The following is a 15916-nucleotide window of genomic DNA, read 5'->3' on the forward strand; positions in this document are numbered from 1 at the left end:
AAACCAAAGCCGTGCGTGGAGGTTCCGGCTTGGGGATTGAGATGGGGTGGGGGGATCGGAGAGATAGATGCGTTGTTAGTACACTTAGACCGTTGACCGCCTTAATCTCTAGTATCTGAGGGGTCCCTGGTGCTCTGTGAGGTGGGGGAGAGTTCTTGCAGGCGTTTCATGACCCTTCTAGGGAACATCACCAGTGCTAGAAATGAGGGGGGTTTGCAGAGAGAAGGTGGAAGGGAAGAATAGAATTTTTTTATTGGCCAAGTGTGATTGGACACACAAGGAATTTGTCTTCGGTGCATAAGCTCTCAGTGTACATAAAAAGAAAAGATACATTCATTAAGAATCATAAGGTACAACACTTAAGGATAGTCATAGGGTACAAATAAGAATAGAATAGAATAGAATAGAATAGAATAGAATAGAATAGAATAGAATAGAATAGAATAGAATAGAATAGAATAGAATAGAATAGAATAGAATAGAAGCCTTGGTAGTACAAGCACCCTGTTATTAAGACCAGCTGCCTGCAATTACTGCAGGTTCGAATCTCGCCAAGGCTCAAGGTTGACTCAGCCTTCCATCCTTTCTAAGGTAGGTAAATTGAGGACCCAGATTGTGGGGGCAATAAGCTGACTTTGTATAAATATACAAAAGTATGAAGGCTGTTGCTTAGCGCATTGTAAGCCGCCCTGAGTCTCCGGAGAAGGGTGGCATATAAATCAAATTTAAAAAAAAGAAAGAAAGAGAGAAAGAAAGAAAGAAAAAGAAGGGAGGGAGGGAGGAAAAAGAAAGAAGGAAAGAAAGAAGGGAGGGTGGGAGGGAAAGAAAGAGAGAAAGAAAGAAAGAAAAGAAAGAAAGAAAGAAAGAAAGAAAAAAAGAAAGAAAGAAAGAAAGAAAGAAAGAAAGAAAGAAAGAAAGAAAGAAAGAAAGAAAGAAAAAGAAGGGAGGGAGGGAGAGAGGGAAAGAGGGAGGGCCTGGTGGCTCAGCAGACTGAAAGCATTGTGATTAACACCAGCTGTCTGCAATTACTGTAAGTTCGAATCTCCCCAGGCTCAAGGTTGACTCAGCCTTCCATCCTTTCTAAGGTAGGTAAATTGAGGACCCAGTTTGTGGGGGCAATAAGCTGACTTTGTATAAATATACAAAAGGATGAAGGCTATTGCTTAACGCATTGTAAGCCGCCCTGAGTCTCCGGAGAAGGGCGGCATATAAATCAAATTTTTTAAAAAAGGTTAGAGTGGGGTTTGCAGGGAGGAAAAGGAGATGTTCTCTGAGCTTGATTATTTTCTTCCAGACATTTCACTACTACACTAGATAACATCATCCGTGCTACAAGCTCAGTGAGCACCAAGGGCCCAACAGTCCTCCTCCTCCTCCTCCTCCTCTCTGCAAACGCCACTCCCTATGACTTAGTCAGGTCATGAAATGTTTGCAAGAAAACAATCAAGCTCAGCGAGCCCAGAGGAAGCCACAATCCTCCTCCTCCTCTTCCTCCTTCTCCTCCTCCTCTTCATCCTCCTCTTCCCCCCTTCTCCTTCTCCTCCACGACCCCCCCCCACTTCCTTCTAACATGGATGATATTACCTAGTTGAGCAATGAAACTCTGCAAGGAAACAACAAAGCTCAGAGAACACCAAGGACCCAATAGTTCAACCCTAAGCTATAAATATTCTCCTTTTTCGGACACCGCACCAAGGATGCTTCTCTCTCATCTGTGGGTGCACAGTTTAGTCCTTCGCAAGATGCCGCCTTCCAAATCTTCAGGGAATAAAACTGCTCCAAAAATAAGACAGCAAAAATTCCAAAAATAGACAGCAGAGATCAATAAAGGAGAATATTTATAGCTCAAGGTTGAATTGAGGGATCCTTGGTGCTCTCTGAGCCTGCTTACTTTCTTGCAAACGTTTCATGACCCAACTAGGGAACATCATCAGTACTAGAAGGGAGCGGAGTCTGAGGAGGAGGAGGAAGGCAGGAGACGAAAGGGATGGGGAGGAGGAGGACTGTGAGGTCCTTGAAGGTCTCTGAGATTGGTTGTTTTCTTGCAGATGTTTTATGACCCTATAACTGAAAGGCCAAACCATTAGAAAATATATTATCTTATATATTAGAAAAACTGGCTCTCTGGAACCAGTTACCTCCTGAGGTCCGGACCACCCCCACCCTATTGGCTTTCCGAAAAGCAGTGAAGACCTGGCTTTTCCGGCAGGCCTGGGGCCGTTGATCTCGCTGTTGCGATCTTGTGAGATCCGGCCATGAATGGTGTGAATGGGTTTTAATGTTTTAATTTTTAAATGTTTTTATGATGGTTTTTTTAAATGCATTGTAAGCCGCCCTGAGTCTCCGGAGAAAGGCGGCATATAAATTGAATTATTATTATTATTATTATTATTATTATTATTATTATTATTATTAACAACAGCAACACAAAGTACCGGGAAATAATCATAAATTAACTGGAAATTGTGCCAGAAGTTTGGATTTGAGTACAGCAAAAACCACTGGGAACATCAGGTTGAGAAAGTTTTAGAGAATGAGAAACTCAAGATCTTGTGGGACTTTAGGATTCAGACTGACAGGCACTTGGTCCACAACACACCTGACATAACAATAGTTGAAAAGAAAAAAGTATGGTTCATTGACATTGCAATACCTGATGATGCACAGATTGAAGATAAGCAGCAAGAAAAAAATCACAAAGTACCGGGACTTGCAAATTGAAGTTGAGCGACTGTGGGAAAAAGAAATTGTGTGTTGTCCCGATTGTAATTGGAGCCCTCGGAGCAATACCCAAAGGGCTATCCCGCTATTTAGAAATTCTAAATTTGCCGGACTTGAACATTTTGACTCTACACAAAACCACCTTACTCGGAACAGCTTACATCCTCCGACGATACCTTAACAGTTCCTAGGTCCTTGGTTAGGACTCGAGCTACTGAGCTATTAACCAGCCTCAAAGGCTGTGAATCTCACTAAAGATTAAATAATAATAATAATAATACATAATTCAGAGCAAACCCCACTCCCCGCTATCTCTGATGATGTAACCTAGTTGGCTCATGAAACATCCACAAGAATATGACCAAACTCAGAGAGCATCAAGAACCCTACAAGTTCCTCTCCTCCCTCCCTCCCTCTCCTTCTCTCCCACTCCTCCCCATAACCCCCACTCTCTTCTCGTACTGATGATGTAACCTAGTTGGCTCATGAGACATCTGCAAAAATATGAACAAGCTCCGAGAGCATCAAGGACCCCACAGTCCCTCTTGTCCCTCTCCTCCTCCTCCTCCTTCTTCCTCCCCAAAACCCCAACTCCCTTCTCGCACTGATGATGTAACCTAGTTGGCTCATGAAACATCTGCAAGAATACCAAGCTCAGAGAGCACCCAAGACCCCTCGACACAGATGAAGCTGGCCAACTGAGAGACACATTCCAAACCCAAAATATGTATTTATGTATATAAAGTGATTTCTTCCCTATCTCAGGTTGTTCTATCCTTGTTAGCTGCATGGGGCCTATCTTTTACTTAAGCATAAATAAAAAGATATTAATCGACCTTCCCATTTCACATCCTCTCCTGCAAAGGTCAGACTTGGCTAAGAATTTGGCCATGGTTTATGGCTCATAGTTTATTCAACCTCCTCGCTTTCCTCTTGGATATGAAGGCATTGCACACACCCTCTAGCCATTGGCATCCCTTCCCTTCTTTCCCTCTCTCCCATCAAAGAAGGATCTTGGAATATTTTTATTTATTTCTTTAATAAACAAATTTATCTAAACACCCAGCTTGCACATACGTGACTCCAGGCAGCTTACAAACTGTAATTTTGTGTTTCGAAATAGTGTTTATCTTTATTTGGTCTTATGGCTGGAAAGCTGCTTGAGGTGGATTTTCTTCCTGAAAAGTGAAATACAAATAATTATATAACAGATGTTTTTTTTTCAATCTTCCTGTTTTGCAGATTCATTCATTTACCAATTTACATCTGGAAGGGCTGTTCCCATTGTAAGCTATCTTGAGTGTATAAATCTTGAGCATATAAATCTCCTTCTGCATTGTCCCCATTTCTAGTACAGGTACTCCTCGACTTACGACCACAATTTTGTGGTTTTAGATAAGCGAGACAGGTATTATGTGAATTTTGCCTCATTTTATGACCTTTCTTTCTTGCCAAGTTGTTAAGTGAATCACTGCAGTTCTTAAGCGAGTAACATGGGTTGTTAAGTGAATCGAGCTTCCCCGGGGACTTTGCTTGTCAGATGGTCGCAAAAGGGGATCCGTCATGAATATGAACCAGTTGCAAAGCATATGTTGTATGTTATGTGTCTGAATTTTTGGTCAGGTGACCATGGGGACGTGGCAACGGTCATAAGTGTGAAAAACAGTCATAAGTCACTTTTTTCAGTAACTTCGAACGGTCACTAAAACGAATGGTTATAAGTGGACAACTGCAGGTAGTCCCCGACTTATAACAGTTCATTTAGTGACCGTTTGAAGTTACAGCGGCACTGAAAAAAGTGACTTAGGATCGTTTTTCACACTTACGACCGTTGTAGCATCCCCATGGTCACATGATCAAAATTCACACATTCGGCAACTGACTCATACTTACGACGGTCGCAGTGTCCCGGGGTCACGCGATCCACTTTTGCAACCTTCTGATAAGCAAACTCCACGGAGAAGCCAGGTTCGCTTAACAACCGGGTTACTACTAATTTAACAACTGCAGTGATTTACTTAGCAAATGTGGCAAGAGAAGTCGTAAAATGGAGCAAAACTCACTTAGCAAATTACTCACTTAGCAACATAAATCATGGGCTCAATTGTGGTCGTAAGTCGAGGACTACCTGATCCAAACAAGCAGAGAATCGAGACTATATATTTCTATCTCTATGGGATTTTTTTGCCATTTTCATCCCTGAAGCTTGCACTGCGCATCGCTCTACTATTTTCTATCTCTCTGGGGGAGTCCTCCTCTCCGCCCGACTTTTATCAATCACAGGAGATGGGCGGGCTGGCGCATGCGCCTCGGGAAGGTACGCCCGGCTGTTGACGCCTCCGCGAACGCATCCCGCAGGCGATTGGTGGAGGCGGCGTCTACGTAGGCGGAAGGCGGGACCGTGTGCGTGGACAGGGGGAAAAGGAAGACACGGAGTCCGGCAGGCCGCCGGGATGAACCTCTGCGGTGGCCGGAGACCATGACCCAGCCGAGGCCGCCACGGCTGCATGGCAACGCGGAGCGAGGTACGTAGGAAAGCCCGTCAGGCCCGAGCGAGGCCCGCCGCCGGTGGGCGATCTCGGGGGACGCGAGGCCTTCTCCTCCTCCTCCTCTGAGGTAAAAGTTGATGCTGCTGTGAGGGAAAGGGGAGGGGGCGTGGCCGTGCGGAGGCCCCGCCCCTCTTCGCCTCTGACGGGGCTGAGGCAGCCAATCAGAAGAGGCGGCGCCACCAAGAGGCGGGCAATGAGGGAGTTGTTTGGCCCCCTCCTTTAGCTCCGGCCAAGACAAGGCAGGCAGGCAGAAATTCAACCGGGCGAGCCTCTCGCCTGTTATTATCCGAGGGGAATGCTCCAGTTCTTTCCCACCTCACAGGGTTGTGGTGAAAATAGGAGGAAGGCGTGGCCGATATATTGGTTGCCTTGAGTTATTTGTAAAGAAATAAATAATTGTGTGTGTACACGTGTGTACACCTGTAGTCCTCAACTTACAACACGTAGTAACATACACATAGTCCTCAACTTGCAACATGTAACACATCCTCAACTTACAACACGTAGTAATGTAGCCATCAACTTACAACACGTAACATACACATAGTCCTCAACTTGCAACATGTAACACACGTAGTCCTCAACTTAGCAACATGTAGTAACACATGTCCTCAACTTACAACACATAGTAATGTAGCCATCAACTTACAACACATAACACGTCCTCAACTTACAACACGTAGTAAGATACACATAGTCCTCAACTTGCAACACGTAACACACGTAGTCCTCAATTTACAACATGTAGTAACACAAACGTCCTCAATTTACAACACTTAGTAACGTAGCCATCAACTTACAACACATAACACATCCTCAACTTACAACACGTAACGTAGCCATCAACTTACAACACATAACATACACATAGTCCTCAACTTGCAACATGTAACACACGTAGTCCTCAACTTAACAACATGTAGTAACACATGTCCTCAACTTACAACACGTAGTAATGTAGCCATCAACTTATAACACATAACACATCCTCAACTTACAACACATAGTAAGATACACATAGTCCTCAACTTGCAACACGTAACACACGTAGTCCTCAATTTACAACATGTAGTAACACAAACGTCCTCAATTTACAACACTTAGTAACATAGCCATCAATTTACAACACATAACACATCCTCAACTTACAACATGTAACGTAGCCATCAACTTACAACACGTAACATACCCATAGTCCTCAACTTGCAACATGTAACACACGTAGTCCTCAACAACATGTAGTAACACATGTCCTCAACTTACAACACGTAGTAATGTAGCCATCAACTTACAACACATAACACGTCCTCAACTTACAACACGTAGTAAGATACACATAGTCCTCAACTTCCAACACGTAACACACGTAGTCCTCAACAACAGGTAGTAACACAAACTTCCTCAACTTGCAACACGTAACACACGTAGTCCTCAACAACATGTAGTAACACAAACTTCCTCAACTTGCAACACTTAGTAATGTAGCCATCAACTTACAACACATAACACGTTCTCAATTTACAACACATAGTAACACAGGTAGTCATCAATTTACTACACCTAACACACACGTCCTCAACTCACAACATGTAGTAACACACCCAGTCTTCAACTTATAACAGTTCGTTTAGTGACTGTTGGACGTTACAAGGGGCACTGAAAAAAGTGACTTACTTAGGACCGTTTTTCACACTTCACAATTTGGACGCTTAGCAACCGACTCATATTTATGACGGTGTCCCAGGGTCACCCAATCCCCTTTCGCAGCCTTCTGACCAGCGAAGTCATTGGGGAAGCCAGATTCATTTAACAACCGTGTCACTCACTTAACAACTGTAGTGATTCATTTAACAATGGTGGCAAGAAGGTTCGTAAAATGGGCAAAAGTCACTTCACAAATGTCTCACTTAACAGCAGAAATTTTGGACTCCGTTGTGGTCGTAAGTCTTGAACTCTATGTGTAATGTATATATATATATATATATATATATATATATATACACACACACACACACACAAAATACACATGTACATATTATCATGCACATACACACAACCTTATATTTTATATATACTTTGTGATTTTCTCCAGTTCTTCCTTTTGTTTTCTGCTGCCTCCTGGTATTGCCACGTCCACTACGCAAACTTTTTTATTTTCTTATCGTGATTATTCTTTTTACCTTTTATTGATTTCCTGTTTTATTAATTTTGTGTATTTTATTACGTACATAAATACTTGTACGTGTATGTGTGTGCGTGTGTGTGTGTTTAGGGGGACAGTTTCCTCAACTTACGACCAACAATTGAGCCCCACATTTCTATTACTCACTTTGTTAAATGGGCTTTGCCCCATTTTATGATCTTTCTTGCCACAGTCGTTAAGCGAATCACTGCAGATGTTCAATTAGTGACACGGTCATTAAGGGAACCTGGATTCCCTGTTGATTTTGCTTGTCAGAAGGTCGCAAAAAGGGGATCACGTGACCCTGGGACACTGCAACTGTCATAAATATGAGTCGGTTGCCAAGTTTCTGAATTTGGATCACGTGACCCCCTGGGGATGCTGCAATGGTCGTAAGTGTGAAAAACGGTCATAAGTCACTTTTTCCAGTGCTGGTGTAACTTCCAACAGTCACTAAACAAACTGTTGTAAATCAGGTATTACAGGTCGGTCGGTAGAAATAGAGAGATGTTATCTAACCTGATAATGAAACATTTGGAAAGCAACTCACAAGCTCAGAGAACGAACTTCCACCCTCATAGAGATATATGGATATGAATGTGTGTTTGTATGTGTGTGTGTGTATTAGAAAAAACACCTAATATTCCTATTAAATCTTCTACATATGTATTTATGTATTGTACCATTTATTTTTGTTGGCCTGGCATTAGATAGATAGATAGATGGATGGATGGATGGATGGATGGATGGATGGATAGATAGATAGATAGATAGATAGATAGATAGATAGATAGATGGAATTCTTTATTGGCCAAGTGTGATTGGACACACAAGGAATTTGTCTTTGGTGCATACGCTCTCCGAGTACATAAAAAGACAAGATACGTTCATCAAGAATCATAAGGTACAACACTTAATGATAGTCATAGGATATAAATAAGAATAGAATTAATAGAATAGAATAGAATAGAATAGAATAGAATAGAATAGAATAGAATAGAATAGAATAGAATAGAATAGAATAGAATAGAATAGAATAGAATAGAATAGAATTCTTTATTGGCCAAGTGTGATTAGACACACAAGGAATTTGTCTTCGGTGCATACGCTCTCAGTGTACATAAAAAGACAAGATACGTTCATCAGGAATCATAAGGTACAACACTTAATGATAGTCATAGGATATAAATAAAAATGGAATGGAATAAAATTAGAATAGAATAAGAATATTATACTGTGTGGGATGATTAGTACAGGTGGATTGATAATAGAATAAAGATAAAAGTTAATATAAATCTTAAGATGCATATGTAAATTACGTTATATTATGATGAAAAGTAAAAGAAGAATCAATCTAACCTGTGTAGAAAAATAACACTGTCTGACTGATTGTACTGTATTGTATTATAATAAATTTCAATTAATTTTTTTTTTTAAAAAAAGAAACTGACAGACTCCATGAATGGAACGCTTATGACTATTATTGAAAAGAAGGGTAGCTATATTGGTCACTGATATTTTTTTTTAACTGTCAGAAATGTTTAATCATAAATGTTGAGTTGTTTGTTTATTATTCTCACTTTAACAGATGAAAATAAATGAGTGAGATGGGGGGAAAAAGAATTAATAGAATAGAATAGAATAGAATAGAATAGAATAGAATAGAATAGAATAGAATAGAATAGAATAGAATAGAATAGAATAGAATAGAATAGAATAGGAGAATTCAATTTTGTATTGGCCAAGTGTGATTGGACACACAAGGAATTTGTCTTGGTGCATACGCTCTCAATGTACATAAAAGAAAAGATGCATTCGTCAAGAATCATACGACTATCACTTAATGATAGTCGTAGGGAACAAATAAGCAATCAAATCACATTAGGAAACAATATCAATATAAATCATAAGGATACAAGCTACAAAGTTACAGTCATGCAGTCATAAGTGGGAGGAGATGAGTGATACGAATGATGAGAAGACTAATAGTAATAGTAGTGCAGACTCAGTAAATAGTTTGACAGTGATGAGGGAATTATTTGTTTAGCAGAGTGATGGCGTTTGGGAAAAACTGTCCTTGTGTCTAGTTGTTCTGGTGTGCAGAGCTCTATAGCCTCGTTTTGAGGATAGGAGTTGAAACAGTTGAGGTCCAGGATGCGAGGGGTCTGTAGATATTTTCACAGCCCTCTTTTTGACTCGTGCAGTAGACAGGTCCTCCATGGAAGGCAGGTTGGTAGCCATTGTTTTTTCTGCAGTTCGAAGTTACTCTGAAGTAACGGGAGAGAAATCCAATCCACAGCTGTCCACCAAGGCAACGTTTGGGCAGAGAAAGCGCATTGCCCCCTGCAAATAAATGCCAAGGGAGGGGCACTTCCTTTCTGCCCTTCAGATCCTCCAGCAATTTAGCAGGAAAGGAAGGTGAGGCGACCAACACCCCATTGTATAAATCAATTAGCACTTCCTCAGCATACACTGAAATCAGCATAATGGCAGGAGTTTCGGCAGGATTTTTTGCTCTAGTTGCATTTTTAGATGTGGAGCCTTGGCTGGAAATAGAATAAAGGAGTAAATTTCCAGGTATTTGTGTGTTTATTCAATAGCCATTTCAGTCCATGTAATCACCAGAGGATGGGGTTGATTCTCAAAAGGCCCCGATTCCTTTATGTGCCAAGAAAATACAGATATTTATTGTTTATTGGTTCGATTTGTATGTCGCCCTTCTCTGGAGACTCAGGGGGGCTTACAATGCGTTAAGCAATAGCTTTCATACTCTAGTATATACCTGCTTAGTAGGGCTTTTTTGCCCCCCCCCCCAAAGCGGTGTTCTTTTTTTTTTATATACAAAGTCAGCTTATTGCCCCCACAATCCAGGTCCTCATTTTACCTACCTCGAAAGGATGGAAGGCTGAGTCAACCTTGAGCCTGGTGAGATTTGAGATTTGAACTTGCAGTAATTGCAGGCAGCTGGTGTTACTTAAGAGCACTTTAGTCTGCTGCGCCACCAAGGCACCGATTTCTCGACTTAACGGACACAATTGGGACCAGAATTACTGTTGCTAAGCAAGCTGGCTGTTAAATGAATCGCAGCCAAATCCCTTGTTGCGACCTTCTGACAAGCAAAGTCGATGCGGAAGGCAGTGATTCACTTAACGACCTTGTTCCTAATTTAACAACTGCAGTGATTCACTTAACAGCTGTGGCAAGAAAGGTCGTAAAAGGGGGCAAAACTCAACAAATGTCTCCCTTAGTAACAAAAAAAATTGAGGCTCAATTGTGGTCGTAAGTCGAGGAGTACCTGCATTAGGTGTGTTATCCACCTTGAGTGACTTATAAAGGCAAGATAACAATCTAATAAAGAAATAATATCTCCTATGACGTCTTTTATTCACATGACCAGCGAATATTTTTGCATGCCCCTCTTCCTTGGGTGAATCCTCTTCCCTCTGCAACCTCTCCTTCCTTTTAAAACACGTTCTTTTAAGGTTGAATGCTTTTAACTAGCCATCAATTCTATTTGTATCTCAATTTTATCTTTTATTTTAATTGCCTATGCTTTGACGGCATTCCGTATTTGGCCTTGGGGAGAGCATCTTTGCTTCGATGCTAGAGACAAAAATAACTTGCCTTCCATTATTCTCTCTGCAGAAAAACTGGCTTAGTTCTACAGATAGTCCTTGACTTACGACCGCTATTGAGCCCCAAATTCCTGTTGCTAAGTGAGACTGTTAAATGAGGTTTTACCCCATTTTACATCCTTCCTTGTGCCACAGTGGTTAAGTGAGTCCTTGCAGTTGTTAAAGTTAGTCCAGGGGTCTGCAACCTTAAACATTCAAAGAGCCATTTGGACCCGTTTCCCACAGAAAAGAAAACACCGGGAGCCACAAAACCCTTCCCGTGCCTGACTATTTCTTGAGCGGTCACAAAACTAGCATATGTAGTTTGAATTAAACGTTCTGTTTTCTCCTGAAATTTTTCTTTCCTTGGATTTATCCATAGTTGGCCTACTAGGGGTCAAAAAAGCTTAATAAATCACATGCTGGCGGGTATCACACATTGGCGGTTGTAACGCATATTTTGAGCAACGGTGTTCTGCCCCACCCAATCCGGATTCCCAAGGATTGTGACACACACCAATGGTCCTTATCAAAGTTATAATGTACCAAGAATAAACAAAGTCCGGCAAAGGTTGGCAACCAGCCCAGAAAACAAGATACGATAAGACACTCACTCTTCAAAAATGCTCTGTAATAATTACACGTTGTTTCCAGCAAGAAATTACTAACTGCGTGCGACTTAAATAGGCTAAGGGAGTGGCCAATTATTCTCGAGGAGACCTCCTCCTCCTGAGTAGCCACTCCTGCCTTTTGGTAGCCCTGCGTGCTCGAGCATTGAGGAGAGGCTCCTCCACTTTGCTCTCTCTACTTGACGGAGTCTCTGGAGGTTCTGCAGGCCCTGGCTAAGTCTCTGCCTCTGGCACCACATCCTCTTCAGCCTCCTCGTTGTCCGACACGAGCGTCAGCTGCGCAGGCTGCTGGCGCGACCCCACACCAACCTCCTCATCGTCAGGATCAGCCACGATCCGCCCAGGCTGCTGGCGGGCCACAACACAGGGAGCCACAGCAGAGGAATGAAAGAGCCACATGCGGCTCCAGAGCTGCGGGTTGCTGACTCTGTGTTAGTCCTACAGTTGTTAAGTGGCTTCCCCATTGACTTGGGGTCACAAAAAGGGATCACATGACCCCGGGACGCATCATAAATACGAGTCAGTTGCCAAGCATTTGAATTTTGGTCAAGTGACAGTCATAACTGTGAAAAACAGTCATCAGTCCCCATTTTTCAGTGCCGTTGTAACTTTGAATCGGGGGTGGGTTCTAAATTTTTTTACTACCGGTTCTGTGGGCGTGGCTTATTTTGTGGGTGTGGCTTGGAGGTCATGTGACTAGGTGGGCATGGCTAGCTGGTCAGAGTCATTTCTGGAAGGTCCTCGCACTTACGACTAGCCTCGCACTTACGACCCGACTCATTTGTTTGCTTTTAACACTGATCAGCTGTAGGGCGGCCCTTTGAAGCCCCGCGGCAAGAGTTTAAACAGTTTTTTTTCCCTCTAGTCATCAGCTGGGACTCAGGAGGCAGCAATAGATTGGGGGTGGGACCAAATAAAAGGTAAGAATAACATGGGTGGGGGGGGTGGGAGGGCAGGGGGGGGAGAACCGGTTCGGTGACGTCATATCGTCACCGCTACCGGCTCGGCCGAACCGGACCGAACCGGGAGGAATCCACCACTGCTTTAAATGGTCACTAAATGAACTGTTACCAGTCCAGGACTACCTATTGTGGAAATCTGGTTTTTCTTTTCTTTTCTTTTCTTTTCTTTTCTTTTCTTTTCTTTTCTTTTCTTTTCTTTTCTTTTCTTTTCTTTTCTTTTCTTTTCTTTTCTTTTCTTTTTTTGATATCAAGGGCAATGAAGCTGATTGTTCCCTGCCTTGCTTTGCTAGCCAAGCAAATAAATCTTCAATTCTCCATCTGAGATTGGAGAAGCCGAAATGTAAAGAATCCATTCAAAGAGTTGACAAGAAAAGCTTTGTTTAATTGGGAGAGAACGGAGGAGGCAAACGAATTAAACGTCCAAAACGAAATGTCAATCAAAACAAAAGGGGGGGAAAAAAATGGCGAAATCAATTTTTGGATCTGGGCCGGCCATTTGCACCCGCTGTCTCGCCTTTACAGATAGACTTCAACCACTCGCTTAGTGACCGTTGAAAGTTATAAGGACACTGGAAAAAGCGACATTATGACCACTTTTCTCATTTAACGACCGTTGCAGCATCCCCCAGGGTCAGGTGATCCAAATTCAGGCACTCCGGCAACTGACTCATACTTATGACAGTCGCAGTGTCCCGGGGTCCCGTCATGATCCTCTTTTGCGACCACCTGACCAGCAGAGTCAATGGGGAAGGCAGATTTACTTAACCGTGTGACTACCTTACCAAATGCACGGATTCACTTAACAACTGTGGCCAGAAAGTCCATAAAATGGGGCAAAATTCACGTAACTGTCTCGTGAAGCAACAAAAATTTGTGGCTAAATTGTAGTCATAAGTCAAGGACTGTCCGTACTTCCGGACCTGTAGCAAACGGTGGCTTATCAAAAATATTTGTATAACCCTAATCCAGCCTAACCCTAACCCTAAAAACTAACCTAACCCTTTTACAAGATATTAAAATAATACCTACAGAAAATTTTGGGCATTTGTGCAAGAAACAGCCTGATTCATTTGGAGTTGGTGGTGGGACTGTTCGTGAAAAGGAATAAAATTTGAGTGAGAAGGGGGGGGGAATGGAAGGGACGTTAAGAAAACATTGTAGAATCATAGGAAAGCTGTCACTGTTAAAATATAGACTGAAATTTCCTATAAGTTCAGTGTTTCTATAACTTGGCAGCTTAAAGATGGGTGAACTTCACCCCCCAGAATTCCCCAGCCAGCATTGGAATTCTGGGAATTGAAGTGCATGCTGGCTGGGGAATTCTGGGAGTGGAACAGGGATGGGTTCTAAATTTTTTTACTACCGGTTCTGTGGGCGTGGCTTATTTTGTGGGGGTGGCTTGGAGGTCATGTGACTAGGTGGGCGTGGCTAGCTGGTCAGAGTCATTTCTGGAAGGTCCTCGCACTTACGACCAGTCCTCGCACTTACGACCCGACTCATTTGTTTGCTTTTAACACTGATCAGCTGTAGGGCGGCCCTTTGAAGCCCGGCAAGAGTTTAAACAGTTTTTTTCCCTCTAGTCATCAGCTGGGACTCAGGAGGCAGCAATAGATTGGGGGTGGGACCAAATAAAAGGTAAGAATAACGTGGGGGTGGGAGGGCGGGGGGGAGAACCGGTTCAGTGACATCATCACCGCTACCAGCTCGGCCGAACCGGACCGAACCAGGAGGAACCCACCACTGGAGTGGAAGCCCTAACTCCTTAAAGCATGCTGGCTGGGGAATTCTGGGAGTGGAAGTCCATGCATTTTTAAGCCAGCAAAATTGAGAAACCTTGGTTTAGACAGAGGCTGGATTATTAAGGATACAGTGATTCATGCATTGGGCCAAGAATTAATTAGTCCAATCTATGTAATAAATATTGTTTTGACCAGATGATCTCTGAAGTTCCTTCTCTTTTTATATCGGTGACCTTTTTTTTTTCTTTAAATTTGGTGCTTAACATAATAAAATAGAAAATAATTTATTTTAAAAAGGGAAGTGTATTGTACGTAGTTGATATAACTTCATAGAACTGTTTCAGCCTCAGTATTTGCCTTATTACAATTTTCATTAGACCATTTCCCCCCCCCCTCTTTGTTTAGCCTATTACGTAATTCTGAAACATATTTGGGTCAGATATCCTGATATATTTTAGCGTTATATTGTTTAAAGCTTGTGAAATTTAGAACTTGTGAAATGTGCCACACACAGCTGAACAGGCTGTTCAGTTACCTATTCCAAAACCCTTTTGTAAATTCAGATCATTTAACTCAGTAGGATGTATTAAATCCGAGCCAAAGGACAAGAGCTCCACCAAATTAAACCCTCCCAATCAGATTATTTGAGTGTGAATTCTAAAGCTGCAGATTAGATATGCAATTAGGCAAGAGGGCATGTTATGAAAGACAGCTTTCAACGCAAACAGGTTGTGCTACTTCATTCTGGACTCATTGAGAGGTGATTGTGTTATTTTTTTCCCCCCATTATTTTCTTCCTTGTCCTGCTGATAAGGAGGCCTGTGAAAGAAATGAGGATTAGCAACTTTTTCCCTGGCTTTGATCAGATATGTAGGGCAGTCGTGATTTCAATGCAAAATTTCTAGGAGCATTGGATGCTTTTTACTCCCTCAATGTTTCTTTGCTCCTTTACCTTTCAACTGAAATCTCTGTTGCTTTTAAAGGTGGGTGCTATCTTTTTAAAACAGGCTTCTGAAGTGAGAATGTTTGTTTCGTCAGTTCAGTTAGTGTTCAAGTTAGGAAGCAAAGGTGTGACTTCCTTCTGAAAATCCTTGTCAGCTGGCTAGGCTGATGTCTGTTGGACTTCCCTTCTTGGGCTTTGATGCTGAGTTTGTCTGTCTATCTATCTATCTATCTATCTATCTATCTATCTATCTATCATCTATCTATCATCTATCTATCTATCGTCATCTCTTATCATGTCTGTCTAACCCTAACCCTATCATATCTTTCTCTCTCCCTCTCTCTCTCTCTCTATCATCTATCTATCTATCTATATCTATCTATCTATCATCTCTATCATGTCTGTCTAACCCTAACTCTATCATCTCTCTCTCTCTCTCTCTCTCTCTCATCTATCTCTCATCTATCTATCATCATCTCTATCATGTCTGTCTAATCCTAACTCTATCATCTCTCTCTCTCTCTCTCTATCATCTATCTATCTCTCTATCTCTCTATCTATCATCTCTCTATCATCT

At 42.1% G+C, this 15916-nt stretch overlaps 1 protein-coding gene across 1 annotated transcript in view; it reads left to right on the forward strand.

The window, feature by feature from the left end:
• Nucleotides 1-5135: 5135 nt before the first annotated feature.
• TBC1D20 (TBC1 domain family member 20) overlaps nt 5136-15916 on the forward strand; it is a 35500-nt gene continuing 24719 nt past the window's right edge. Inside the window, exon 1 of the mRNA XM_070940264.1 lies at nt 5136-5246. Within this exon, the coding sequence (XP_070796365.1) occupies nt 5201-5246 (46 nt within the window). The 5' untranslated portion in view covers nt 5136-5200. The remainder of the gene's footprint in view (nt 5247-15916) is intronic.

Source organism: Pituophis catenifer, unplaced genomic scaffold, assembly GCF_029215685.1.
Source record: "Pituophis catenifer annectens isolate HBS135680 unplaced genomic scaffold, rPitCat1.0.hap2 SCAF_3, whole genome shotgun sequence".
NCBI classification, from domain to species: Eukaryota; Metazoa; Chordata; class Lepidosauria; order Squamata; family Colubridae; genus Pituophis; species Pituophis catenifer.